General features: G+C 45.3%; 1 protein-coding gene across 2 annotated transcripts in view; it reads right to left on the bottom strand.

Annotated features, from left to right (window-relative positions):
* Positions 1–9100: 9100 nt before the first annotated feature.
* Positions 9101–24451, bottom strand: part of LRRC1 (leucine rich repeat containing 1) — a 126897-nt gene continuing 111546 nt past the window's right edge. For both annotated transcript variants that reach the window (XM_073810869.1, XM_019931436.3), the window contains 4 exons: positions 20745–20860; positions 13537–13709; positions 12229–12365; positions 9101–10622 (listed from right to left, as the gene is read on the bottom strand). In XM_073810869.1, the coding sequence (XP_073666970.1) occupies positions 10464–10622; positions 12229–12365; positions 13537–13709; positions 20745–20860 (585 nt within the window). In that variant the 3' untranslated portion in view covers positions 9101–10463. The remainder of the gene's footprint in view (positions 10623–12228; positions 12366–13536; positions 13710–20744; positions 20861–24451) is intronic.

Genomic DNA, 24451 nt, shown 5'->3' with positions numbered 1-24451 from the left:
AGGGACCCCTCCAAGGGACCAAGGAGGATGGTGAGAGATGTGAGGAAAAGCAGAGAAAAGAGAGTCAGGGGAGGCAAAGGCATGGGCTTCAAGCTACAGAATTGGACCCATTACTGGGTTATGAAATCAATTACTTGGTTGTGACCAGCACTGAAGAAGAAGGAAACTGGAATTATTAGAGTTCTTGCATATAGTCAAGGATAAGGACTGTGTTGGGAAAGGTTAGTTTCAGCTGAGTAACCCATGCTGGGTTACTATGTAGAAGTTTCCTTCATAAGTTGATTTGCAATAAAAATAATTGGAAAAAGCATGGATGGGAGTTCCGAGGAGGCGGGGGCTGTCCACAGAGCCAAAGCCAGCAGAGCCGACGGGTCTAGAAACACAAGCGATGAATCAAAATGTCCACCGGCGTGGGAGCTAATGCTACGGTGGTCATTATTTTGCAAATATAAGTGTATCACGTCAACACATGCCACACCTTAAACTTACACAATATGTCAGTTATATCTCAATAAAGCTGGGGAAAATGTCCATTGAATATGGCAACACGGAGGTCTGGTGAGCTGATCAGAGCACTTTCCACAGCGTGTTGGAGGAAGTGCCCACGGAACTGGGTGGAAAGGGTGGGGGGGTTAGAAGGAGGGAGAGCAAGACTAGACCTCTTTTTCAAGAAACTTGGCAGAGAAAAGAGGAAACAGGTAGTTATGGAGGGGACTTAAGATCAAGGTTTATTGCTTACTTAGGATACGATTTAAATAAGTTTATAGAAGCAGCTGAAGTTAAGGGGCAAAGTGGGTCATTGATGGAGCAAAGTGAGGAGAGAGGCTAAGGAGAGCAGATTGTGACCAGGGAGTGGGGTCTGGGGAAAGGAGAGCCCGGCATGGATGCCCAGTGGGCGCCCCTAGTGGGGAATGGGAAAGCCTGCCTTTTCCCCCATAAAATAAGGCAGGCATTCAGGTATCTAAATATGCTGCCTTTCCAATTTTTTAAATATTGTAACTCTTCCTGCAGGATGCTAAATAATTTCAATTATGGAGACAACAAGTCACGGAAAACGATATTGTTCAGCCAGGCCTAGGATGGTCATGGGGCCCAGGAAGGGCACCAAGGGTTTGTCCTAGCCCCTGAGCATTCTGAGAAGGGGTGGCCCTGGGACTCATGTCCCAGAGCATCCCACGTTGGCAGAGCAAGTGGCAGGAAGGCTGCACTGTCAGAGGCGGGGACCAAGGTGCAGGCTCTCTGAGTTCAGCCCCTGCAGGAAACCAGTGTGTCCAGATGGGCCTCTGGCTGTGATAAGCAAACAGGACACTTAGCGCCCTCTGGTGGCAAACGTACCATATGGGACCTACGACTAGAAGCAGAAACTCCTGTAAACTTTATCTGTAAAGGGCCAAATAATATTTTAAAAGGCTTTGAGGGCCAATCTCTGTACATAAACAAATACACACACAGCTGTGTGACAAAATTTTATTTATAAAAACAGGCAGTGAGCCATAGTTTAAGGACCCCCCACACTTAAATGTTTTGATAGGAATATTGTCCAAGAAAAGTTTGTTATTGTTCCCAAAGCAAATCATGGCTCAGAGAAACACATCACTCAGTGACCACTACATTAAACAAGTCTTAAAAACGCACAACTTATTTGGAAATTATATGATAAATGATTAGCGCCACCAGTCAGATCTCTATGAAAGTATTGGCTTGGCCAGAAAGTTCATTTGGGTTTTTCCACCAATAGTTTTAATGATATATATAATTTTGTTTTAGATAATAACAAAGCATATAATTTAACATTTATGTATTGATTTTTTTTTTTTCCATACCAGATACTCATTTTGAAGATCATCTTTGCAATAACAAGGAGGAGGATAATGGATTGGGGGAGAAAAATGAAACCTTGGGACAGTTGACTTAAAACAACGTGACTCTAGTTTCTTAAGACACTAAAATGAGCGCATGAAGAACACAGGTGAGGTTTAGGACCCTGAAATGTTTAGAGACATCGCGGTTGGGAGATTTCCTCCAACAGCCCAGGTGTAAGAGAGGTTATGGGTTTGGAGATTTGGGGCTGCAGTGTGAGGCACAGACACACAAATAAATAGGACACAGTTCCTGCCATCGGGCAAGTCAGGAAGTGTTGGTCCCATCTGGCCATGAGCATTCCCAGGCTTCCTCTGGGGAGCTGCTCCACAGGGAAGCAGAGTGTCTAATTCTGGTGGCACCTCCTCGACTCCCATTAGCTTGGTTATGTTCACAGAAGCCTCAAGCCCAGCCCTTGGCTAAAGAGACCAGATGCCCTTCTGCCCACCTGTGGGACCACTGCACGCACACTTCAGGTCAGCCAAGGAGCAGGCAATTCCTGAAAGCCTACTCTGTGCCAGCTTTGTCCCCTAATTCTCTAAAAATATCTTCCACTAGGTATCATTCCCATCTTAAAACTGAGTCAACTAAGACTTGGGGAAATTAAGAAAAACCTCTCAAGGTCTCAAAATTAAGTAAGTGCTATAGCCTTTTTTTTTTTTTTTTTTTTTTTTTTTTTTGCGGTACGCGGGCCTCTCACTGTTGTGGCCCCTCCCGCCGCGGAGCACAGGCTCCGGACGCGCAGGCTCAGCGGCCATGGCTCACGGGCCCAGCCGCTCCGGGGCATGTGGGATCTTCCCGGGCCGGGGCACGAACCCGCGTCCCCTGCATCGGCAGGTGGACTCTCAACCACTGCGCCACCAGGGAAGCCCCAGTGCTGTAGCTTTTAAACCCAGCTCTGCTCAAATCTAAGGCTTCTGCTCCTCCCCATACACAGAGCAGTGATTCTCTTAGTGTGGGCGCTGGGCCAGCCATTACGCTGGGAACTTGTCAGAAATGCAGATTTTCGGGCCCCAACCTAGCCCTCCCGAATCAGACTCTGGGGGTGGGACCCAGCAATCCAATTTAACACGGCCACCAAGTGGCTCTGGTGCACGTTGCCTCCAAGAAAGACAGAATGTTGTAGTGGTCCCAGCAGGAATGGGCTCGCCCCCGAGCACCGAGGGGGGAGACAGGGCAGCAGGCACTGATTTTTCTGGCCGCCCCATGCCAGCTCCTTAAACAGTGATGCGATCCTATCACCAACAGCTGTGATTAGAGGGAAAGAACCAGGCCAGAGCTTCAGCGTATTTTGTTGACATGTTTCTTCTAACAACCTATGTGCTACAGGGAATTGTACACCAAGATGCGGTAAAGGAGGTTGGGTAGCCAGCTTAGAGTCAATCACCACAGGTGACAAACGCTGGGTTTCCAAAGGTCTGCTTCCATCCAGGCCCTGGGCACACCACCTTCATCCGATGGCAACATCAACACGGGGTGACGGCTGGGGAGGGACGAAGACGCGGAAACAGGCAGCCGCTGATGGGAGGCGCTCACCACCAAGCAGGGACCCCATCCAACCGGTGATTTTTCAGGTGTCCAGGTGAGAATACAACCCCGATGAGGGTTCCCTCCCATCCTGCAGGGTTAGGGCTAGGCTTAGGGTAAATGCCTATCCAGCTGTGTCCGCCCTCATGGGAGAAAGTGGCAGGGCCAGAACCTAACAACCCCGCAGTCAGCTAAGGGGGATGCTCCCTGACCCTCAGACGTTCCAGAATGACGACAGCCGAGAGCAACCCCCACCTGACAGACCCAGCCCAGAGCCCATTCCTGAAACTCCCCAAACCAACCCCGAAACTCGCCCCACCCAGAGTGCCTCTGGGCCAATGGGCAGGACAACAATTCAGGAAGAATATTCTATGCCCAGACAAGTGAGTGTGTTGTTTCGTTTTTCCAAGCAGTGCTCATCAAGGTTTAAACAAACAAGCCCTCACACCTACGGCAGGGAAGGATGGGAGGCCGCAGCCAGGTGTGTTAACACAGGATGCTGGGGTCCAGACAGGAGCAAACCTGTCTGCAAACAGCCAGACCTTAGCTCTAGAAAGCCCCTCTAGAGAAGCTTCTGTGGATTCTATTTACATGGTATCAGGTGTCCATCAGGCCCCGATGCTCCCGGTTTCCTGCCACGTGAAGACTGCCCAAGGCTGTCTCTTCCTACAACCAGGGTGATCGAGCCAGTTTCCAACAAAATTAAATGCTGCTCAGTCACACAAGTTTTCTATTCTTCTGCTTTGCTGCGTCTATGATTAAACGAAAATTCCTAAAGGGGAGTAATCACTATTTGTCAAATCTTTCACAACACTTTTTTAAAGGGAGGATCTGAAATAATAAATCACGAGTCACCTTTCCTATTTCCCCTCAAACTGCATCGAGATCAAGCTGCAGCACTCTAGATCTCCAAGTCTTCCTTATCTATCTTTTCTCCAAGGGGAGGCTGTGAAAGGCAGTGAGGATGAAGATCGTTCCTGATTAACTAGCTCACGCCAGGGCTAACTGCCAAGTTTTGAAACATGTTAGAGCTCTCTCAAGAGCCAGTTCCCCAACTGTCACTTCAGTCAATATTAAAAATATATATATCAATTTTTTTCTGGCCACCCACTAACCAAATACTTTTTCTCCCAAGTTTCTCAAGGATTGCACACAGTCTGAGATGGTAGGACAGAGATCCCATGAACGTTTTCAGAGCCCTTGCCATAGGACATGATGTGGGGTGGGCAGGGGGAGGGGTGGAGGGGAGTGAGGGCCATAGCATTTGCTACCCAAACTGGGCACAGAGGAAGATCCAGGTCTGCAGAGATGGTGCTAAATTTCACTGAGTTCTATGCCAGTCTTTGTCCATAACCCAGGCCTAAATGATCCCCAAAAATTAAAACAGAGCCATCGCGTCTACAATAAATACAACTCTGAATATAGTTGCAGCTTCCCAGTGTTTTAGCTGAGGGAGGGATGGGGGGCAAAGGAAAATAAGGGAGTCATGGAGATCAGAATCTAGTCAACGGAGATGTGAATCAAATTCCAACTTTGTCATTTACTGTTGGATCTTGGAAAAGTCGTGAAAACTATCTGAATCTTGCGGGGAGAGATCAAGATGATGGAATAGAAGGACATGGAACTCCCCTCCTCCCACAAATACATCAAAACTAGCTGAATCCTAATTCTCTCCTTTGCAAAATGGAAATGCCACAACCTACCTCATGGGCTGTTCTGGAAAACTGAGACTGTGTTCAGTCGGCCTGGGGTGTGGCACATAGTAAGTGCTCAGTAAACAGCAGCCATCATAACTGCCATTTCACCAACACCAAGGGGCAGCTCATCATTTGCTTAGAAATTAAACTCTTGATGCCTTGCAAGGCCCTTGGAGGATCAACCCAATTAGATTCTCACCCAATCAGAGCTCAGGGGTCTGTCACAGGGAGGGACTGCCCACTCACACAGTGTACACTGTCCATCTGCCAGTTGTGAGACACAAAAGCTCGTCTCAAACCTTCTCCACAGCCTACTGAATGAAGGTAACCAGATCAGGTTCTTCTGGTCGGTCTCCCCTTCCCGCCAGCTGTCACCTTTTCAAAAAGAAAACAGTCCAGCAAGATGGGAGTGGACCGCACATGCACCAGCTCAGGCTGCATTGATTTCTTTTATGCAGTAGGTTTTTTTTCCCACTGATGCTCCATGTCTTAAGTCTACTTGCCCGTCCTGGTATAGAAAAGCCTCAGAGGGTCTCCCTTGGAGAGAGAAGAGACAGAACACAGCAAGAGGGGGAAAAGGAGGGAGTTATAAAAATCAAAGGTGAAATAGAGTTAAGATACTAAATGGGCACAACAGACCAAAGCCCAGAACACTGAGGACTTGGCAGAGAGGGGATGTGGCCTGGAAACCCAGAGACCCTTTTCTCAATTAGGCGTTTAATGGTTTCTTGGTAGAAACTATATTTCCCTTAAGGACAGCTAGCTTAGTAAAGTCCAGTTACAATGAAGGGGTTACCAGGGGACCATTGCTAACCTTACCATTAAGTGAGCTGACCAGACAAAACTTCCCTCGCCCATTACATAACTCATGGGTCTCTAGAGAATATCGTAGAAGAGAGAGTTTTCAGATGAAGTTTTCTTCACCAGAGAACTAGCATGTGTCCTCATTTCTGGGGAACAAGACACTGGTGATCACACACTGCTGAGTCCGTGGTAGGAAGTGCAGAGCCGCTAATAACACCATTGTAATGACAACAACAGCAAAGACCTGTAATAGTTGCAGCCACACACTCCCTGAGAGCTTGTGTCCTATGCAACCCATTTCATCCTCACTCCGAGCCTGTAAGAGGTATCACTGCCCCATTTTAGAGATGAAGGACCGGGGAGGTTAAGTCGCTTATCCAAAGTCACATGGCAGGGCTGGGATTCAAACCCACGTCCATATGATTGCAACGGCTGTGCTGTGCTGACTCTCAAAATTTTAAACTCCAAAGGCTACTTTAAAAGGTACGCTTGCTCTCTGCTCCCCCCGAGTTTTTTAATTATTTCATTGTACAGTCTTCTCCTTATGGATGTATTTTGAAACATAATTTGGTTCCTTTAAAACGGCTTAGCATTTGCAGCAACATGGATGGACCTGGACATTATCATACTAAGTGAAGTAAGACAGAGAAAGACAAATACCATATGATATCGCTTGTATGTGGAATCCAAAATAAATAAAAAATAAAGAACTTATTTACAAGGCAGAAATACACTCACAGACATAGAAAACAAACTTACGGTTACCAAAGGGGAAGGGGGGGAGGGATAAATTGGGAGGTTGGGATTGATACTACTGTATATAAAATAGATAAACAACAAGCACCTACCATATAGCACAGGGAACTTTACTCAATTATCTTGTAAAATGACTCAGCATTGGTCTCGTGTTGGTAACTGCTGACACTGGGGGACAGGTATATGGGGGTCCACTACATAATTCTACTTTTGTATGTTTTTGATGACCCATATTTTAAAGTTTTTTTAATTGGCTCTTTGGAAAGTTGGGTGAAGTCAACACTAAAGGCGGATGTGAGCTTTTAACTCTCACCCAGCTGCAAGGTCCCTGCTTGCCTCCCATTAACAAGCAGCGCCAAGGCTGTCCCTGGTCAGACTGCGTGTGTTTGTGCAGCCTCGCCGCCCGCCAGCCAGCATGCCCGTAGCAGGGGTGTCAGTCATCTTATACGATTAGAACTGGTTGCTCCGAGTAACTTTCCGACAAAGAAGGAATTTTCCCAGCCTCCACCCCATCCATTATGCGTGCCTTCTTGGGTGTGGTCCATTTCACAAGAGATGGCAGGATGGCTGTCAAAGGCTGGTGCAAACGACTTACCTGTGCTTCTTTACCCCAGGAAGTTTTTAGGTAGAAAGATGGGGTTGGTCAGGACCATTGCTCCAAACTTTCCAGAAAAAAACAGAAGATCCAGGCAAACTGTTGTATCAATAGTTTTCTCACCTGCCCCTCTTTTCATCATCAATGATTTCATGATTTTATCTCCTCTACATTTTGAAGGTTTTATCCACTTAGGTGTAATTTCCTTGCTAAAGAAGAGGAACTAGGGGCTACGAACAAGTGGATGAACAGGTCATACTCGTCTTCCCTGCTTTTACCTGTCACTCCCCCCAAGACAAACAGTCAGGCCTTACAGCTACTCCTCCCTTTCCTAAAGGAAGGGCCAGAGAGGGGGTGGAGGCTGACCGGGCTGTGGAGAAGGATTCCTCAGGAAAAGGTCAGAAACTTCTGGCACTGGCCTCACAAGGCAATCCTTTCACGTTTAAATTTTCCTTATAATGACAAGAAACTTTGCTCCCTCATCTGCGGGCACCCCTTTCCTTTTCTCCATTTTAAGATTCTGGCATACTCGGTTTTATTTTATAAATATGATGCTTATGCCTGTTGCCTGACACACCTGATGTCTTTAACACTTTGATGGCCCTTGAAATTGCTTTGTAGAATCACTCTGTTTTTTACCAATAAAGGAAGAATTTTTTTAAATGAAAAAAGAAAACATGATGCTTAGGCTCATGGGCTGACAGAGAAGCAGATTGGCTTTATTTAAGGAGAAATCTTGACCCTGAAGAACAGAGAGAACTTCCATGGTGGTTTTTGTTTGTTTTCATATAAAGCCTACCCTTTACTATTCAGTTCACCATGGCTTTGGTGGAACAGAGGTGGACAGAACAGTGTGTGTGTTTAAATTTTTCTAGGAATTTCTATGTACCTAATTATTTGTTTCCTTTTCCTTGGAAAAGGCCGGCATGTTCTTGGGTTGGGTCTGACTGGTGGGTGCTGTTTCCATCATGACGCCTACACCTGTCCCAGCATCCGGAGGGTAAGAGCATCGTAGTGTCACCCAGAGTAAACGACTAAGGTGAAGGTGACTTTTCCAGCTCAAGGAAGGGGGAGGAAACTAATCCCAGGACTGAAAACAAAAAGCAAAACAAAGCAAAAAACCCCAAGTGAATGTGAAGTAGAAGAGACAGGCCAAAGGAAACAAGTAATTAGGTATGTAGAATTTTCTAGAAAAATTCAAACACACACCACTATTCTGTCCACCTCTATTCCACCAAAGCCATGGTGAACTGAGTAGTAAAGGGTGGGCTTTATATGAAGACAAACGAACAAAATACCAGGGAAGTTGTATCCGTTCTTCAGGGTCAAGAAAACTCTCCTTATATAAAAAGCCGATCTGCTGCTCTTATCATCCCATGAGTCTGTGGCATCATCTTTTGCAAAACAAAACCGAGTATGCCGGAATCATAAAACGGAGAAAAGGAAAGGGGTGCCCACAGATGAGGGAACGAGAGATAAAACTGAGCAGCCAAAAACCACTTATGTGCCGTGTGCTTTCAAGTCAGCAGTCTTAGAAACGTACACGCACATACAAACCACCGAAAAAGCAAAGTGAAACTCCTGGTAGTAAAAGAAGGTATCGCAGTTGGTTGGTTGAAAGCAGGTTTCTAAGGAGTCTGATTGGCCAGACAGCCCCAACCCAAGGTGAGGCGCCAGACTTGAAGGCGATGCTGGGCTCCGCCTGGGGTGGGAGGAAGGGGTACTCAGACCCACAGGAGGTTAGCATAAAACCACCGGCGGCTCAGGTATTTGAGGAAAGGGAGGGCATTCTTAAAGACCTCGGCTGCCTTCTATCATTTGAACATATGAGGAGAAATCAACTTTAAAAAGCTGTAACAGCTCATGTCCAGGGTGACTTTATTTCATGGAAAGAATAAAAAGACAACACCAACAGCATGATTTTCCTAAACACCACACAGGGACAGGCTGTGTCCTCTTTTCATTCCTCTTTTATCACATCATACAAAATTTTAAAAAAAGAAACCAACAGAAACACACCAAAACATACCCCCAGACCCCTTAAATTAGCAGACTTAAAATTAAAACTTGAAGCAATATTTTGTTATACTTTGATCCAAACTCTATGTACAAATTAAATTGCACTTATAAAGACAGCAACATTTCTAATGGGGTTGTAGTTTATTCTGCTTTATTGTGGTTTTATATCTCGATATAAAACTTTTAAAGCTTTCTTCAGTAAAAACCATACTTTCTTTAATAGTACATAATGCATTTCCCCACTGAATTTCTGAGCCGGTTTTTTCTTTTTGTGCTTTTCTGCTGTTTTATTTTACAAATGGCACATACCTTCTGAGTAGGTACAAGCAGACACAACACTCATCCTAAGAGACTCATTCATGAAAAAGTCAGACTGTAAAAGAAATGAAATATTAGCAGTCTAGTCCTTTGGTTCATCTTAAAAAAAAAAATCAACTGGTATAATTTACGAATTGGTGGTAACTCTTCTTTTTGGTTAAAAACAAATCCACCTGGTAGATTACTGATTAAAATCCAACATTGCTTTCAAAGTACCACCTTTCCAGCCTCCTCTCTGCTCAAAGATGCCATTGTGACAACTGGTTTGACAGGACACAGGCTACAGTAAGGCACAAGTGGATGGTACAAATAAAAACAAATACTTTAGGACTGGTGGTTGCTTTTTTTTCCTGCACGTACCGTTTCCAAGATAAAATCACAAAAAGAAATACATATTTTTTGTTATGAAATACCTATACAAAATGTTTAAATGTACACCATCTGAGCTGCCAAAAAGGGTTTAAAAAAGTATCAATTTCTCCCCCATACATAAAACTCTCTCTCATCAGTAGGTCCAAGAGAACTTGGGTTCACAATGTCCCAGCACTTTATGGGAGGGAGGAGGGTCAAAATTCCCCTTCCTGCTCTCCCTGACCCCAACACAAGACAAAAACAAAGGTCAGATGTTGTCAGTAGTGTATTCTACTTATTACAAACAACTGAAATTTAGGAAAAAAAAAAAAAAAAAAATCAGGCCGGAGACCACGGGTGGGTGCAGTGACTGGCTGCCGGATCAGAGTAAGGCACTTCCCGGGGGCGCAGCATCCCGACGCGTGGGTGGGGACCGGTGCGGGGTCCGGTGGAGGCCAGGGCCTCTGGGGGCTCCACGCGGGGACAGGCTGGCTCCGCAGCAGGACGACTCGGGAGGTATGACGTGGACGCGCCATCTACACCGACGTGGTCACGCGGTCAATGGTGTGGTTGACCTCGTTTTTGTTGGAATCCAGTCCTTTAGCAGCATTCCTGTCGTTCCGTAAATTTTCCACCGTCTTTTTCATGTTCTTGAGCTCCCCTGGGTGGGGCGTGGCTCGTCTCAGGAGTGTTCTCTGAAAAGCAAGGAGCGGGGTGAGTGTTTGGGTTTTACTCCATCACTCCTTCAAATGCGAAGCTTCCTGGGTAGCTTTCCAACACAGGTCTCCCCTTCCTAGCGGTTAAGAGGCTGAGTGGGCGAAAAGCTTGCTTTGGAGGTACGTGCATTTATCAACTACTCCCTCGCGGTTAAGGGAAGACGAAAGTGCTGAGTATAACTTACCTAGTCAAGATGGAAGGGCTCCTTTCAGAATAAAAGAATACTTCGCAAAATACGAGATGAGTGTTACGATAAGAACAAAGTTCCACGTGCAGTAAGAAAAAAATAAAAGATTTGTGAGATAGAATTGTGGGGGGAGGGGAGGAAGAAGAGAAAGGAGTCAAAAAAATTCTACAATTAAAATCCCTAGAATGTTCTACTATTATCTGAAGCGGTTCTGGCTTCCTTCAACCCATGAGGCACGGGAGGTGAAGGAAAAGGGAAGTGAGGAAGGACTTCTTTTGTAATTTTGCTGCTGTGTTTTATTTATGACCTACTGAAGAAAGTTCACATTTTTCTAATAAAGACCACAGGGTGGGAAGTGAAGTGACAGGGTATGGGCAATGTTTTTAAAATTATATTATTTAACATGTTCTGTGCTCTTCTGCTCCTAAAACAGTATTTACATCTTATAAATGGCCAGTCCGGGAGTTTCGATAGGTAGGAGGAGCTACGATAGGTTAACAAAGGAGGAGCGGTACTAAGGCAACGCGTAACTGGTGAAATAATCATGCTCTAAGAAGTCATGAGATAAAGTCATTTACATTGGAGTCATTTTGTCATGCCTAATTCCTACTTTGCCCTCTGCCACTGTAAGTGAATGAAAGCCCACTTGGGGACAGCTGGAATAACAAAGACTCCAGGCAGTAATTTAAAAACTGCCCTTTGTCTTGGGGGCTGCAAGTACTCCCTCTGAGTTCTGCTTATGAAAATCTCAATTAGTGCAAGGAGTTTAAGAAGCCAAAGCCAAACTGCAGGAAGACTCCGAGAGTTGTCCCTGACTCAGCTGGATGGCTGAGACATATGGAGGATGGAGGCAAGTAGGGCTGAGTGGTCCTTTCAAACCTATTCCTGATTTCTGAATGAAAACCCATAAGGGAGTCCTACTTAACATCACAAGCTCTCTGCATGAAGGTGAAGGCTCCCGGTTATGTGAAGATAAGCAAGAAGTCCAGGAGGACAGCAGGCAAGCTAAGCCACGTGGTGAAACATGGGTGAATCCCCATGGTACGGCTACAAATGGGGGTGGAGGGCAGGGAGAGACTCAGTTCACTGGGAACAACAGAGAAGAAAAAATTCCCAACCAATTTTAAGAAAGCAGTGGGGGCAGGAGGGTAAGTATCACAAATAAAGAAAAAGAAGCACCCACAAACTATTCAAACAAACAAACAAAGTCTCATTGGTGAATCAGAACCTTAGAAACTCCCAGTTTTGCCTTCTAAAAACAATTCTTAGATGTTGAAGGCAGAACAGAGAAAAGACTATTTGAAAATAAGAGAGATCTTTATCAGGTGTCCCTTTCAATCTCGGAAGGCTTTTAAACTTTGAACGTCTGTGGAAGCCAAGAAGCTCGAATCCCATACCGTTTCATTATCGTCCTCGTCCTTTTCATCTTCCAGAAATCGGATTGCGCTGACTCTGTTCACTGCACGCTCATTCCAGGCCTCATCGGACACATCGTTCACCAAGCTCTCCAGGGCACCACAGCGAGGCAGGTTCTCTGTTGGACAAAGACCACGTCAGCAGGGTTCCCATGACTGGCGAGGTTGCCCTTTCTTTTCAAGGATGCGTAGTTCTATTTAAGATCATAAGATATCTGCTAAATCAATATTTACTATTTCATTCCAGAATGTCATCATGACTCATAGAGTTCTTTTGCATTTTCTTTTTTACACACTCACTTCAGAAACTTCCTCTTGACCATGATTTGGCCACACATGTTGGATCTAGTACTTTGCCTGGCAGCACAACCTACCGCAATTGTTCTCTTGGGGTCTTAAGTGCTCCTCTGACGAGGCTGGGATAGGCAAGGTGGCTCCATTCGCCCAGACCCTTCTCCCTTTATTCTATCGAAACCAGCTCCCAGAAAAGGATTTATGACAGGCATGTGATATGAGTGTGAATGCTTTTTTTTTTTTAAAGTAATCACGTTTTTTATTTTAGAAGATGTTGGGGGTAGGAGTTTATTAATTAATTAATTTATTTTTGCTGTGTTGGGTCTTCATTTCTGTGCGAGGGCTTTCTCTAGTTGCGACAAGTGGGGGCCACTCTTCATCGCGGTGCGTGGGCCTCTCACTGTCGCGGCCTCTCTTGTTGCGGTGCACAGGCTCCAGACGCGCAGGCTCAGTAACTGTGGCTCACGGGCCTAGTTGCTCCGTGGCATGTGGGATTCTCCCAGACCAGGGCTCCAACCGGTATCCCCTGCATTAGCAGGCAGATTCTCAACCACTGCGCTCCCAGGGAAGCCCTGAATGCTTTTTAAACCACACATAATTTACAAAACAAAGGTACAGTCACTCAAAACAACTCCCTGTTTTAAAAAGAGTTTGCTGGAGATGTTCAATACTAATCCTCCAAACTGTCTGTTTGGATTTTAAGGGACTCCTACCTCTTTTAGGAGTATGTATTTGCATTTTCAGCCTTAGCTAGAACTCAAAACCAGAAGGCTGTTTAAAGAATATCAAATGTGATACACGGGTATGAGCAGCACGTTTTTTCTGCAGAGATACAGGGGAAGCTTCCCAGAAAAGACCCACAATGACCTCACACCTAGGCTGGCTCTGCAGGCAGATAAGACACAACGCAGTCCCGTGTGCGAGTGAGAGGCCTTAAGGACAGGCATTAGCTGCTGCTAATTCTCGGGGCCAAGTGAACCTGGTCCTTCCATTTACCTTGGCAGGCAGGTTCAGAAGGCAGCTGAGGAAGTAAGACACAGGTGAGAATCTTCTCCCCGGTGGTGTGGTCAGTGTCCGTCTGGAACGTGAGCAGGGGCTGGGACTGGTTGTCTGATAACCACAGAGCCTTCAACTTTAAAGCAGTCAGGGATAAAGGCAGGTGCGACAGCCTCGATGAAAACAAAAGGAGACATGGGGAGCTTACAATCTGTGATTAAATCAAGTCTTGTCCAAAACAAAACAGGAAAAAAAAAAAACTGCTTCCTGGGATTGGGTTCAATATGTGAAAAGGTATTATGTTTATAATAAGATACTCGATTTACCCTTTGCCAGTGGACGCTTCAGTGGGTGACTATGCTTCCCTTTTCTGTCATCACCTCTCTCATTAGCACCTCCAGGCCATGGGGCAAAAAATGAGGAAATTACAGCACGCACTGTTTACTCTTGGGAAGTTTCCATTTAAAGGCCGGGGTGGGGCGGGGGAGTGGGGAAGCCAGTGTTAATTGTGGAAGAACCCAGAAGCCGAGTTCTTCCTAAGTCAATGGGGACAGCCTCACCCGCAGGGCTGGAATAAGACCATGGCGTTACCTGCCCCCGGTAGCACCTGGCAAATCGGGACGTGAGGAAGGTGAGGCCTTGGGCGCTGCAAAGTTTAAACTGCAGTTAAAATAAAGATTAAAAGTGTTTCTTTATGGACTCCACTTGCTCTCTCTGGGGAGATTATTTTAGGTATTCCATTTTAGACTTTTAAGTCTCTGAAAGCTCCCACTTCTCAGACACCTACGTGATAATTAATTTCCACCTCAGATTGCTTCAGTTCCGAAGGAGATAAAGCACTTTAAAAACTGTAATGTGATACCTAAAGATTAGTTTTCTATCTATGTTTGTACAAGTATTTGACCAGTTAAATCTATTTAGTGATGACCGTCACCAGAAATCATATGCACTTGGTACTTGGCGAAGATTACTTGGAGCAGAGGATCTCAACTAGGGGCAATTTTGCCCCCGGGGACACCTGGCAATGTCTATAGATATTTTTGGGGGTGCTACTGACATCTAGTGGGTCAAGGCCCGGATGTTGCTAAATACCTACAACGCATAGGACAGCCGCGCAACAAACAACTACCCAGTCCCAAATGGAACACTGCCAGGGGTGCAATGCTGCTCTGGTAAAAACCAAGGCTTTACACAAGTTTAATTCACTCTGAAAACACCCGAACCTCTGCAGATACCAGGAATTTAAGGTTTAAAGAACTTAAGGTTATATTTGATCAAGTATTTTCACTCTAAGGACGGCTCCGTGGATTAAAGGATAGCTCCATCTTAGAAATGACTTCATACGTTAGCTAAAAATAAGCTAATCACAGTCTGTTACCTACAATAGGAGGCACATTTTCTTAAAAGAAATCTCTGGCCCATTAATTCTATAAGAAATTATGTGGCAGCGTGTATTCCTGGGGTTCTTTCTTCTATGAAATGGTACCTCTATCTCCATTTAACATATATGGGAGAGATGCCTAAATGTCTCACCAACAGACTAATGCAGACTTATCAGACGTATTTTGAATTGACAGACTTACGGGAAATAAACTAGAAATAAACTAGAAGAAGCAGTTATACTCCAATACTATAAAACGAATCCAAGTAAAACGTAAGCACAGACCAACTAAGTTAATTTAACAGATGAAGTTAGAAATGATCAAAGAATGCAGACAGCGTATTAACACACTTTCTATAAGAATAATGAATACATGTCACAAAAGCCTTCCCACGTCCTAGTTATGGAGGGGAGAAAATATTTTCTTTTCCTAAAAGTTAGCCCAGTCAAGGCTGACCCATCCCATACCCACTCAGTGGGTGCAGTATTGGTTAAATACAGGGAACTGTGCCCACGTGGGAGTGAGGTTCTCAAGTCGATGCCGTGAGAATTGCCGACGTGAAAGGACCCTTGAAAAGACTGCGTGTGTTGTACACGCCACTATTTCACCAATGACGGCCAAATTGGGTGGGAAATATGTGTTTTTAAATCCCAGAATCCACCCAGTGCAGTGACATGCACATACCAGGAGGATGCCTGGAGGGGTCTGAGGGTGCAGCAACTCACAGCCCCACTTCCCCTGATTCTGAGGTATTGGTTCTTTGAGGGGACTGGAAAGTGAAATCTCTGTGCTTATTTGTATAAGCGTACAAATGATCTCTCCCTCTGCCCAAAGGCTGTCACACACATACTCAAATGCAAGGAAGTTAAAGACACAAGGCAGGTATCTGCCAGGCACTGTGACAGGACTTTTTAAAAAGAATATCCTGGGGGGGTGCTTAAAAGACATCAAACCCTTTTTCATTTTATTGAACCAAAGGGTAATTTCTTTTGAAAGTTTGTCCCTATTTCTTTTTTAAAAAGGAATTAAGCTAATGTCCTCCAGAATGTTTCAAGTTTCAACGTCTTGGGCAAGAAATCTATAGTCAGCGTCTCTACCTTGGAGAGAGTAAAGAAAAAATAAATCAAGATTTGAAAGCTGGCATGACACACAGATACTAAAAACACGGTCGTTGTGCCTTCTCAGACTAATAACTGGCTTCCCAGATAAGTGCTAAAGCAAAGGTATAAACAAAAGGCTAAACAGAGCATCAATAATAAATAACAGCTGCTAAGGATGCAAATCATGTCATAAAAGCTAAAATAAATTACTAGACTCCACAACAACAGGTCTTAAAATCACATGCCACCAGGCCAGGTAAGACGGATGCGTGGTCTAGAACACTGGTTTTCCCGCAAAGAATCAACGTGCCAGCTTGGATTCCACTGCTGCCGGCCAAGCACACACCACACATGAGCTCGTTCACACGTGTCTTATGGACAGAGGTGTTCCCAGTGTCAAAGAGGAAAAAAGCCCTACTCCCTGCCCAGTCTGCAAACAGAGACTCTGCGGGCTGGGCCGACCCTGTCGCTGACTCACTGCGGCCTTGGGGAGAAAGACACACACTCCTCTGTCTCTCTTGGGTGAGCCATCCCAGATACAAGCCAGAAAACAGATTTTTAAAAAAATCTGCTTTCCAGGGGAGTAATACATTTTTGGTTTATTCTGGTACCTTCTGTTCACTACAGGATCAACACAAGAAGCCGCAGCCCCCTTTGTACACATCTCTGTGGTACATTTAGGACCACATCGCCTCAGAAATAAAAAGCCCGTGGTTACTATTTACATCAACAGTACAAGGAATAAAGCAAATGGACAACCAAACCGTGAGCTTCTCGTTTCCAGATACATCAGTGACCAGCCCACTGAAGTGACCTTCCCCACCTCTGGCTATGATAGCAGTTGCTTTATCAAATTTATTTAGCACCTAAACATGGCCTACTGATTAATGTAATACTAACTAGACCTATGGCTGAATGCTTCTTACAACTGAATATTTCATCTGTTTGTTACCTCCTAGTAGAATTGTTAGTTTTAAGCAACGTTTTCAAAAATGTTTAAAGAGATACACAGAGAGAACATAATCAGTGAAAAAATGTAAACAATCCCAAAATATCTAAAGCGAAAGCCCCCTGTAACCTCAAGTTTCCAGCCCTCCTCTAGGGGAACCACTTAATATTTTGGTGTTCTCTATAGGTAAGACTTTTGAAAAACAAAAACAAAAATGAGAGCACCAGGCACTGTCCACACTTACTCTTTGCCCTGGACATCGTGGGTCACAACGCAGAGAAACAGATCATTCTCTAGCTGCTCAGTATTCCACAGTCTGGCTACACTGTTGTGGTTTGTCTTTTAATATTTTTTCCAGCTTTATTGAGATCTAATTGACATACACCACTGTGTAAATCTGAGGTGGACAATGTGATGATTTGATATATAAAGTTGGTGTTCAGTGTCTGAGGATGCAGGACCTGCGGATGCGGAGGGCCAACTCTGCTGCGGCATCTTATATAAGGGGCTGGGGCATCTGCCCATGTTGGTACCCTCGGGGGTGCTGGAACCAATGCCCCCAGGGATACAGAGGGATGACTGTTTCGGGAAATGATTACCTCAGTAGGCTTAGTATCTCCATCTCACATAATCACCACAGTGTGTGTGTGTGTGTGTGTGTGTGTGTGTGTGTGTGTGTGTGTGTGTGTGTGTATGTGTGTGTGTGTCTGTGTGTTGGAAGCATTTAAGATCTACTCTCCTAGCACCTTTAGAGGATATAATACAGTGTTGTTAACTACAGTCATCATGCTGTATGTTAGATCTCCAGAACTTATTCATCTGCTAACCGGAAATTTGTACCCTTTGACTGGCATCTCCTAATTTCCCCCACCCGCTGGCCCCTGGCAACCACCAGTCCACTCTCTGTTTCTATGAGTGCAGCTTGTTTAGACTTCCCATAAAAATGAGATCACACAGTATTTGTCTTTCTCTGTCTAACTTATTTCACTTAGCAAAATGCCCTCAAGCTCCATCCTTGTTGTTGTAAATGACAGGATTTCTGACTTTCTCATGGCTGAGTAATATTCCATTTCATATATACGTATATATATGTGTACACACTCACACTCTCTCTCTCTCTCTCTCTCTCTCTCACACACACACACACACACACACACACACACACACACACACACACACATCTTCTTATTCATTCACCTGTTGGATGCTTAGGCTATTTCCATATCTTAGCTACTGTGAATAAAGCTGCAATGAACATGAGAGTGCAGATACCTCTTGGATATCCTGTTTTCTTTTCCTTTGGGTATATACCCAGAAGCTGAACTGCTGGATCATATGGTGGTTCTATCTATAATTTCTTGAGGAAACCCCACACTGTTTTCCATTGTGGACGCACCAACTTACATTCCCGCCAACACTGCACAAGGGTTCCCTTTTTGCTGTGTCATCACCAACACGTGTTACCCCTTGTCTTTTTGATAAAAAGCCATCCTAGTAGGTATAAGGGGATACCTTTTAGGCTTTTTAATTTATTTTTTGGATCATGAAATTCAAAGTTACAAACGATTTCTCCGTCGACAGCCATGGTTTGCAGTATTTGGCACTAGTAATATTGTGAGGAAGACGCTCCAATACCCGATTTTGTGTACTTGGTGGATAGTCATATGGGAAAGAACCTAAGAGTTAAGGACATCTGTATTCTGGGCCCACAGGTGGCTGCTGATACAAGGCACCTCCTCTATTACTGAACCAGAAGGCTTGGGGCTTTAGTGTCCAAGTGGCATTTCAGCGTTATCCTTGCTATAATTTTCCTATCAAACGTGTCCAAAAAAAGTTTCTGGGAACCGATATGCAGCCTCCCTGTGCCGTTTCCTACTTTTATATGCTTGTGGGGAGAGGCAGAAACTTCTGTTGTATTTGGTAGGACTTCCCATGGTGTGACATTTCTGCAAGCTGAAAAGCTAACATGGTAGCCTCTTTTCACCTGGAGGGTATCAGTTTCTCTACTGATACTTTAAATAAGTAGTAATTAAATATTTTAATAAGCTTAAAATCTGGTTATGCGTCTATATATACAATGGACTAAAGGACACACCTAACTGACTCAGATGACAGCTATGGCACTCGACTTTTTAATTGGCGTTTGTCCACCCTGGCCCAGGCATAATAAATATTGAACTTTCCCTTCTCCTGAGAACTTGAGAATGGGGTCTTCACTCGTGTGAAAAACAGTTTTTAGAGGTCAGAGCCATCTTTCTGCTCGAGAATTAGTGACGCAAATCCATGCTCCCCAAAGTGGCAAGAACTGGGGCGGGTCTGGAATCACTGAGCTTCTACTGCTGTAGGGAGAGGTTAGGAGGGAAGGGCCCTTCTCAAGCTGCATGTCTCCCGTTGGGCTTAATCCAAGCAGAAATTCAACATCTAGCTCAAATTAATTCTGAGTTTCCAGTCACCAGTGAATGGCCTTAAGAATCTATCAAGATGTCCTGAAAGCATCAACTTTAAAACGGTGAGGGTTTCCTGAGGCCATAGCTCATCCCCAGGTTCCCCCGTGTCCTGCTGTTTGTTTAGCACTGCTGTCCACGATCCATTAGCAGGAGTGAAAAATGGTGGCTCGTGCCTGACCTGTGAGCAGCGAATCACGTAGGCCACAATCCCCCAGGCACTCTTTGGATCGCTGGCCTTCACCATTTTGAAGCATTGATTATCTTCCCCTGGTCCAGCACGTTCTCTCCCATCTAACTATATAACACCCAAAAGCATTTTTTAAATTCCTTTTGGCAACATAGCCTGTGATATCAGGCCCTTTGCAGTGGCCTGCCAGCCATTCTGCAAAATGAACATTTTTAACATTTCCATTCAGTCGACAGATATTCACCAGGCATCTACTGAAGGGACAAATCACAATGACACACAAACCATCACATCTAACTTTAGGTAACTTTAATTTCAGGAGGGTCGCATGCAGGTAAACAAGCAGTTATCATCAGGGTAATTCAGAAATGCAGACCCAGAGAGGAGGCTTCCTGGAGAAAAGAGGAACATGAGTGCCAAAGGATAAAAGTGGGGAAACAGAGACGGTGTCAGAGGTGGAAAGAAGAGCCTGGGTAGGCGGGCTCAGGGGAAGGAAAGTGCGGTGACATTCGCAGTGATGAAATTGGTTCAGAATGGCTGAAATGACTCTAGTCCACATTCCAGAGTCTGGCAAGCAGCCCGCAGGCCTCTGACCCAGAACTCGAGAGATGGCGCTGCTGTGACCTTGGGGACACCGACTGGTGGCTCGTCAGGTTTTTTAGACTATGAAACACCTGGCAATTCTGACATTAGCTGTGGATCTTCTCACCAGCAAAGTGTCCCTGAATACAATTTTGTTCACAATGTCAGGGGGTTCAGAGTCACGGGCAAGACACATCAAGACCCCTGGCTACAATCTAGCTCAGACTCATGGGAGCTCTTTTTTCAGATGAGGAAACCAAGGTCCACAATGACATACGGAAGCCAGTTATAAAAGCCAAGACCTAGGTCTCCCTCCCCCTTCCATCGCGGTACCGTCATCTGGAAAGCATGTGTCCGGCCGTGCCCACTGTAACCTTAAAGGACTCCACGCTCTGGCCGCCCTTGACCTTGTCCACTCCATCGGGCTCCATCACTCCAGCTCCCAGACTGGGAGCTTCCAGGCCTGGCTAATGTGACCAATCAGTATATATTTTACAAGGTGGAGCAAAGGCAAGACAGCCAAGGCTGGGGTGGATGACCGTTTGCTTGTCTCGGGCTTACCTGTTCCCTGCCACGTCCAGGACGTGCAGCTCAGCGGCCCGTGACACCTCCGCAGGGATCCGAGTCAGCCTGTTGTCGCGCACGCAGAACACAGTGAGGCTGCTGCACCCGCCGATCTATGATGGGAAAGAAAACATGACTGTTTTCCAGGTTTTTCTGGGAGATGGGGGTGGGACTGGAGGGTCTCGTTCATCAAATGGCATGAAAAGGATGCACAAAATAACATCACACGATTTTAAGTCTCACTGATGACCAGCTATGATTGATTTAAATCATATAAAACACTGAGTCGTCCAGTAAGCTTAAAAATCTCTGCAAGACATTAAACACGTATGTTCTAAATTAAGTCAAGAAAATAAACAATACAGTTCAAAAACTGCATTCTGAACAGAACGTCATTTTCTACTGCTACCTAATGCAACTGCATCTTTTAAATATGTTAACCAGACAACACAGGTCCAGACATATAGTATTTGGTAATATGGGAGTTTAAGAATTCTAGTTTGGAAAAAATTATGAAAAAGGATATATATATATATATATATATATCTGAATCACTTTGCTGCACTCCAGAAACTAACACAACATTGTAAATCAACTATACTTTAATAAAAAATTAAATTAAAAAAAAAGAATTCTAGGTTTCAAAAGTCAGGCCAAAGATACACACACACGCACACACACACACCCCTTTGAAGACCTGCCCATTATATTAACTTCAGTTTTTCAGTTTCTTTAAAAATAAAAGAAAATGAGGAACATCTGAGAGATGATACATTGATTTCTACCATACATCTTTTAATAGCCTTTGGTCATTCACAACTTAATTTGATAAATTCATTGCCCTTTGACAAATGCAAAATGAACCATCTTGTAGCAAAAAGTGAACTTGGTCGGCTAAGACCTACTGCTGAAAGCACAAGTCAATATCTGCGTCCACACCAAATTTGATTCCCTTTTTATTTTAAGTAACCGATTCAAAGGTAACTGAGCTTAGTAAGAGTCTAGTCTTCGCAAAAGAATTCAAGGACTCTCTTGAATAAGCTGTCTGTGGTTTCTACAGTCAGGAAAGCTGAACGAAGGGGTTGCAAAACCAGCTGGGTCCCAGACACAACATCCCGCAGGCCCGCGTCCACGCTACACTCTCCCCACATGCGCTGTTCTGACTCAGGGCGGCTGGGGAAAAGGGCTGATGAAGGGACCTATTGATTCTGATACATGGAAAAATACCCCAGAGCCTCCGCCAGAGGAGGAGCAAGACACCCAGCTCTCCGTCAGTATCTGAATATACCTTCTGCCCTTTTCTATTTATTTCTGTGTTAAATGTACGTGTGTATCTTAAAAAGCGGAATGCACATTTATGAAACCGCTACATAATTACCTTTGTGCACAATCTTTTTATGTCTTCCCTTAGGAGTTAATATAAGGATTTTGAAATAATATATTTAACCACAGCATGTAACCATAATGAATGTAAAAGAAAACTAAACACACAAGAAAACACAGACTAACATTCCTCTCTGGTCACCTGGAAACACCCAGAGACGTACTGTTCCCCTCGTTTCTCAGTATTCACATTTCCCATCCCAGAAAAACTGGTTTGCTCACTGTCCTCTAAAAGACATCTTATATTTTTGGTCGCACTGTTTCTTATAGATACACCCTTCTTCTTTCTGTCTTTTTTAAATCTTACCATCACCCCCAATTAGCTAAACATCCTCTACCCCGAAAAGCCTGCCCAGAGCCCCTGGTCCACGTCAATCCGTTTCCTTTCTAATTATGGTCCATACAAACCCTCTGACAGATCGTTTGATGGGGCTGTTTAATTTGCACGCTTACATGTCATCAGGGTGTTTGGCATCCTCTCTGCCCAAAGGTGAAGCCCAGCTACCTACCAACATTCCTCATGAAGGTATGTCTACACACTTGTGTTTGTTTACTTACTACTGAAAGGCTGCTACTTAAAGTTGTCATCTGCTTCTATGTGTAACAATGGAGACCGCAAAACTCTTTTCCCTGGTAAGAATTACCAGGGCGGCCTCTCACGTTTTGTAAATATCACGTCCTAAAAGAGGCACATCTTCTGTGGGGCCTGGCATTCTTCCCTCCCTTGAGGAAGGGGCTCAGTCTAACCCAGGTGCCCAGGCACCTCCCAGAAGGAAAGGAATCAAAACCCTGGACACCCTGGATCGTGTGAGGACCGACACGATTAGATTCGCTCTGATGAATTTAGGTGACCCCCACAAAGATCGACCCATGCGGAGGTCCCCGTGGGGCCCGGCCCCGCTCCATGTGGACGGGGATCCGCACCGGGTCTGCGAGCCAGGAAGGGGCGCCTACTGGGTCAGCACGTGGCTGAGGCCGGTCACGCCTCATGCCGGCCTGGCTTTGAGGAGACAGGGCTTATCTGGACTCCAGGGAGGCAAAGCAGGTATCGGTTATTTACACATAGAGCCGAGGCTGCATCGTGACTTGGGGCTTCGCTTTGTCAGGAAGCCGCCCACTGCCCCCGCCACCGGTGGGGTCTTTGTCTGGGGGGCCTACTGTTGCATACACCATGTGAACATTTTCCGTTTGTACCGTGTGCCTATACCATCTACTCCTAAACATTAATTAACTAATGAAAGTGGGTCAGAGAGGTCTCTGAAAGTCGCCCGTGCAATAAAAGTTCTGGACAAGTTCACACCGCTTACGTACTTTGGGGGAAAGAACGGGAACTCCCGGTGGAGGGTGTGCACTGGCTACGTGCTTACAGCTTGTGATTTATTTTTTTCTCTTTCCTTCCCCGCTCTACTCTCACACCATTTGAGAGGTCAAGAGGAGGAAGGCAGTGTATCCAAGAGCCTCAGGCGCTCTGGGTGGACAAGGCAGGTGAGTGGCCCCTGAGCGCCACTGGCCATGTTTTCAGGAAACGATGAGGACAGAGAGTCCATCTGGGCTGAATGTGTGAGGGCTGCCTAACGGGGCAAAAAGCAAAGGACACGCTCACACCAAGCCAGCTGGGAGGGCACGGCGCAAAGCTTTGGCTTTTGGAAGAGATGATCGAGCAGTCAAAACCATGATTCCAAAGACAGAGTTCTTCACAGACGTCAGAGGGGGATGCGGGGTGACGGAGAGGGGGGGCTCTGGGATCTCACAGACCAGGGGTGGAACTTAGGCTCCGTCCTAGGTCCTGTGGATTTGGATATGTTACTTTAGCAAGAGTAACAATAAGCATTAGATTGAACGAAACCACCTATCACAGCCCCTATCCTAGGACCTGGCCTACTGCTGCTGTCAAATAAACGTAGCTGTTGTTTTTCCAAGAAGTGAAAGTCCCAGGTCCCAGTGACAGGCTGTCCACACCTGAGCCCCTGCCATGTTGCTGGAACTGTGCTGAGGCTGGCCACCTCCGCCCTGGATGCCCCAGAACCTCCTGAAATACTGTCCCCCTGACGGTGCATCACAGTGACATTTTGTGTTCATAGGAGTGAAGAACTGGCCTGAGCTCAGTATTGCATTCTGCATCATTCGCGTGTATTTGTGCTTTCTCTTTTGGGTTCAGGAGGCAGAGTTTACAGGCTCCTTAGGGGTCAACAGGATAAATGTCTCCATCACTTAGAAATTCTGGGAAGCAGAGTCACTGTTTAAATAACTTATTACCAGTTACGTAGGAAGCTGATATTTTCAAACTCCCTTTAACCACAAAATAGCACACAAGGAAGGCA

This window comes from Tursiops truncatus, chromosome 10, assembly GCF_011762595.2.
Source record: "Tursiops truncatus isolate mTurTru1 chromosome 10, mTurTru1.mat.Y, whole genome shotgun sequence".
Taxonomy (NCBI): domain Eukaryota; kingdom Metazoa; phylum Chordata; class Mammalia; order Artiodactyla; family Delphinidae; genus Tursiops; species Tursiops truncatus.
The sequence above is the reverse complement of the archived record's forward strand: the minus strand, read 5'-3'. Positions and strand labels throughout refer to the sequence as shown.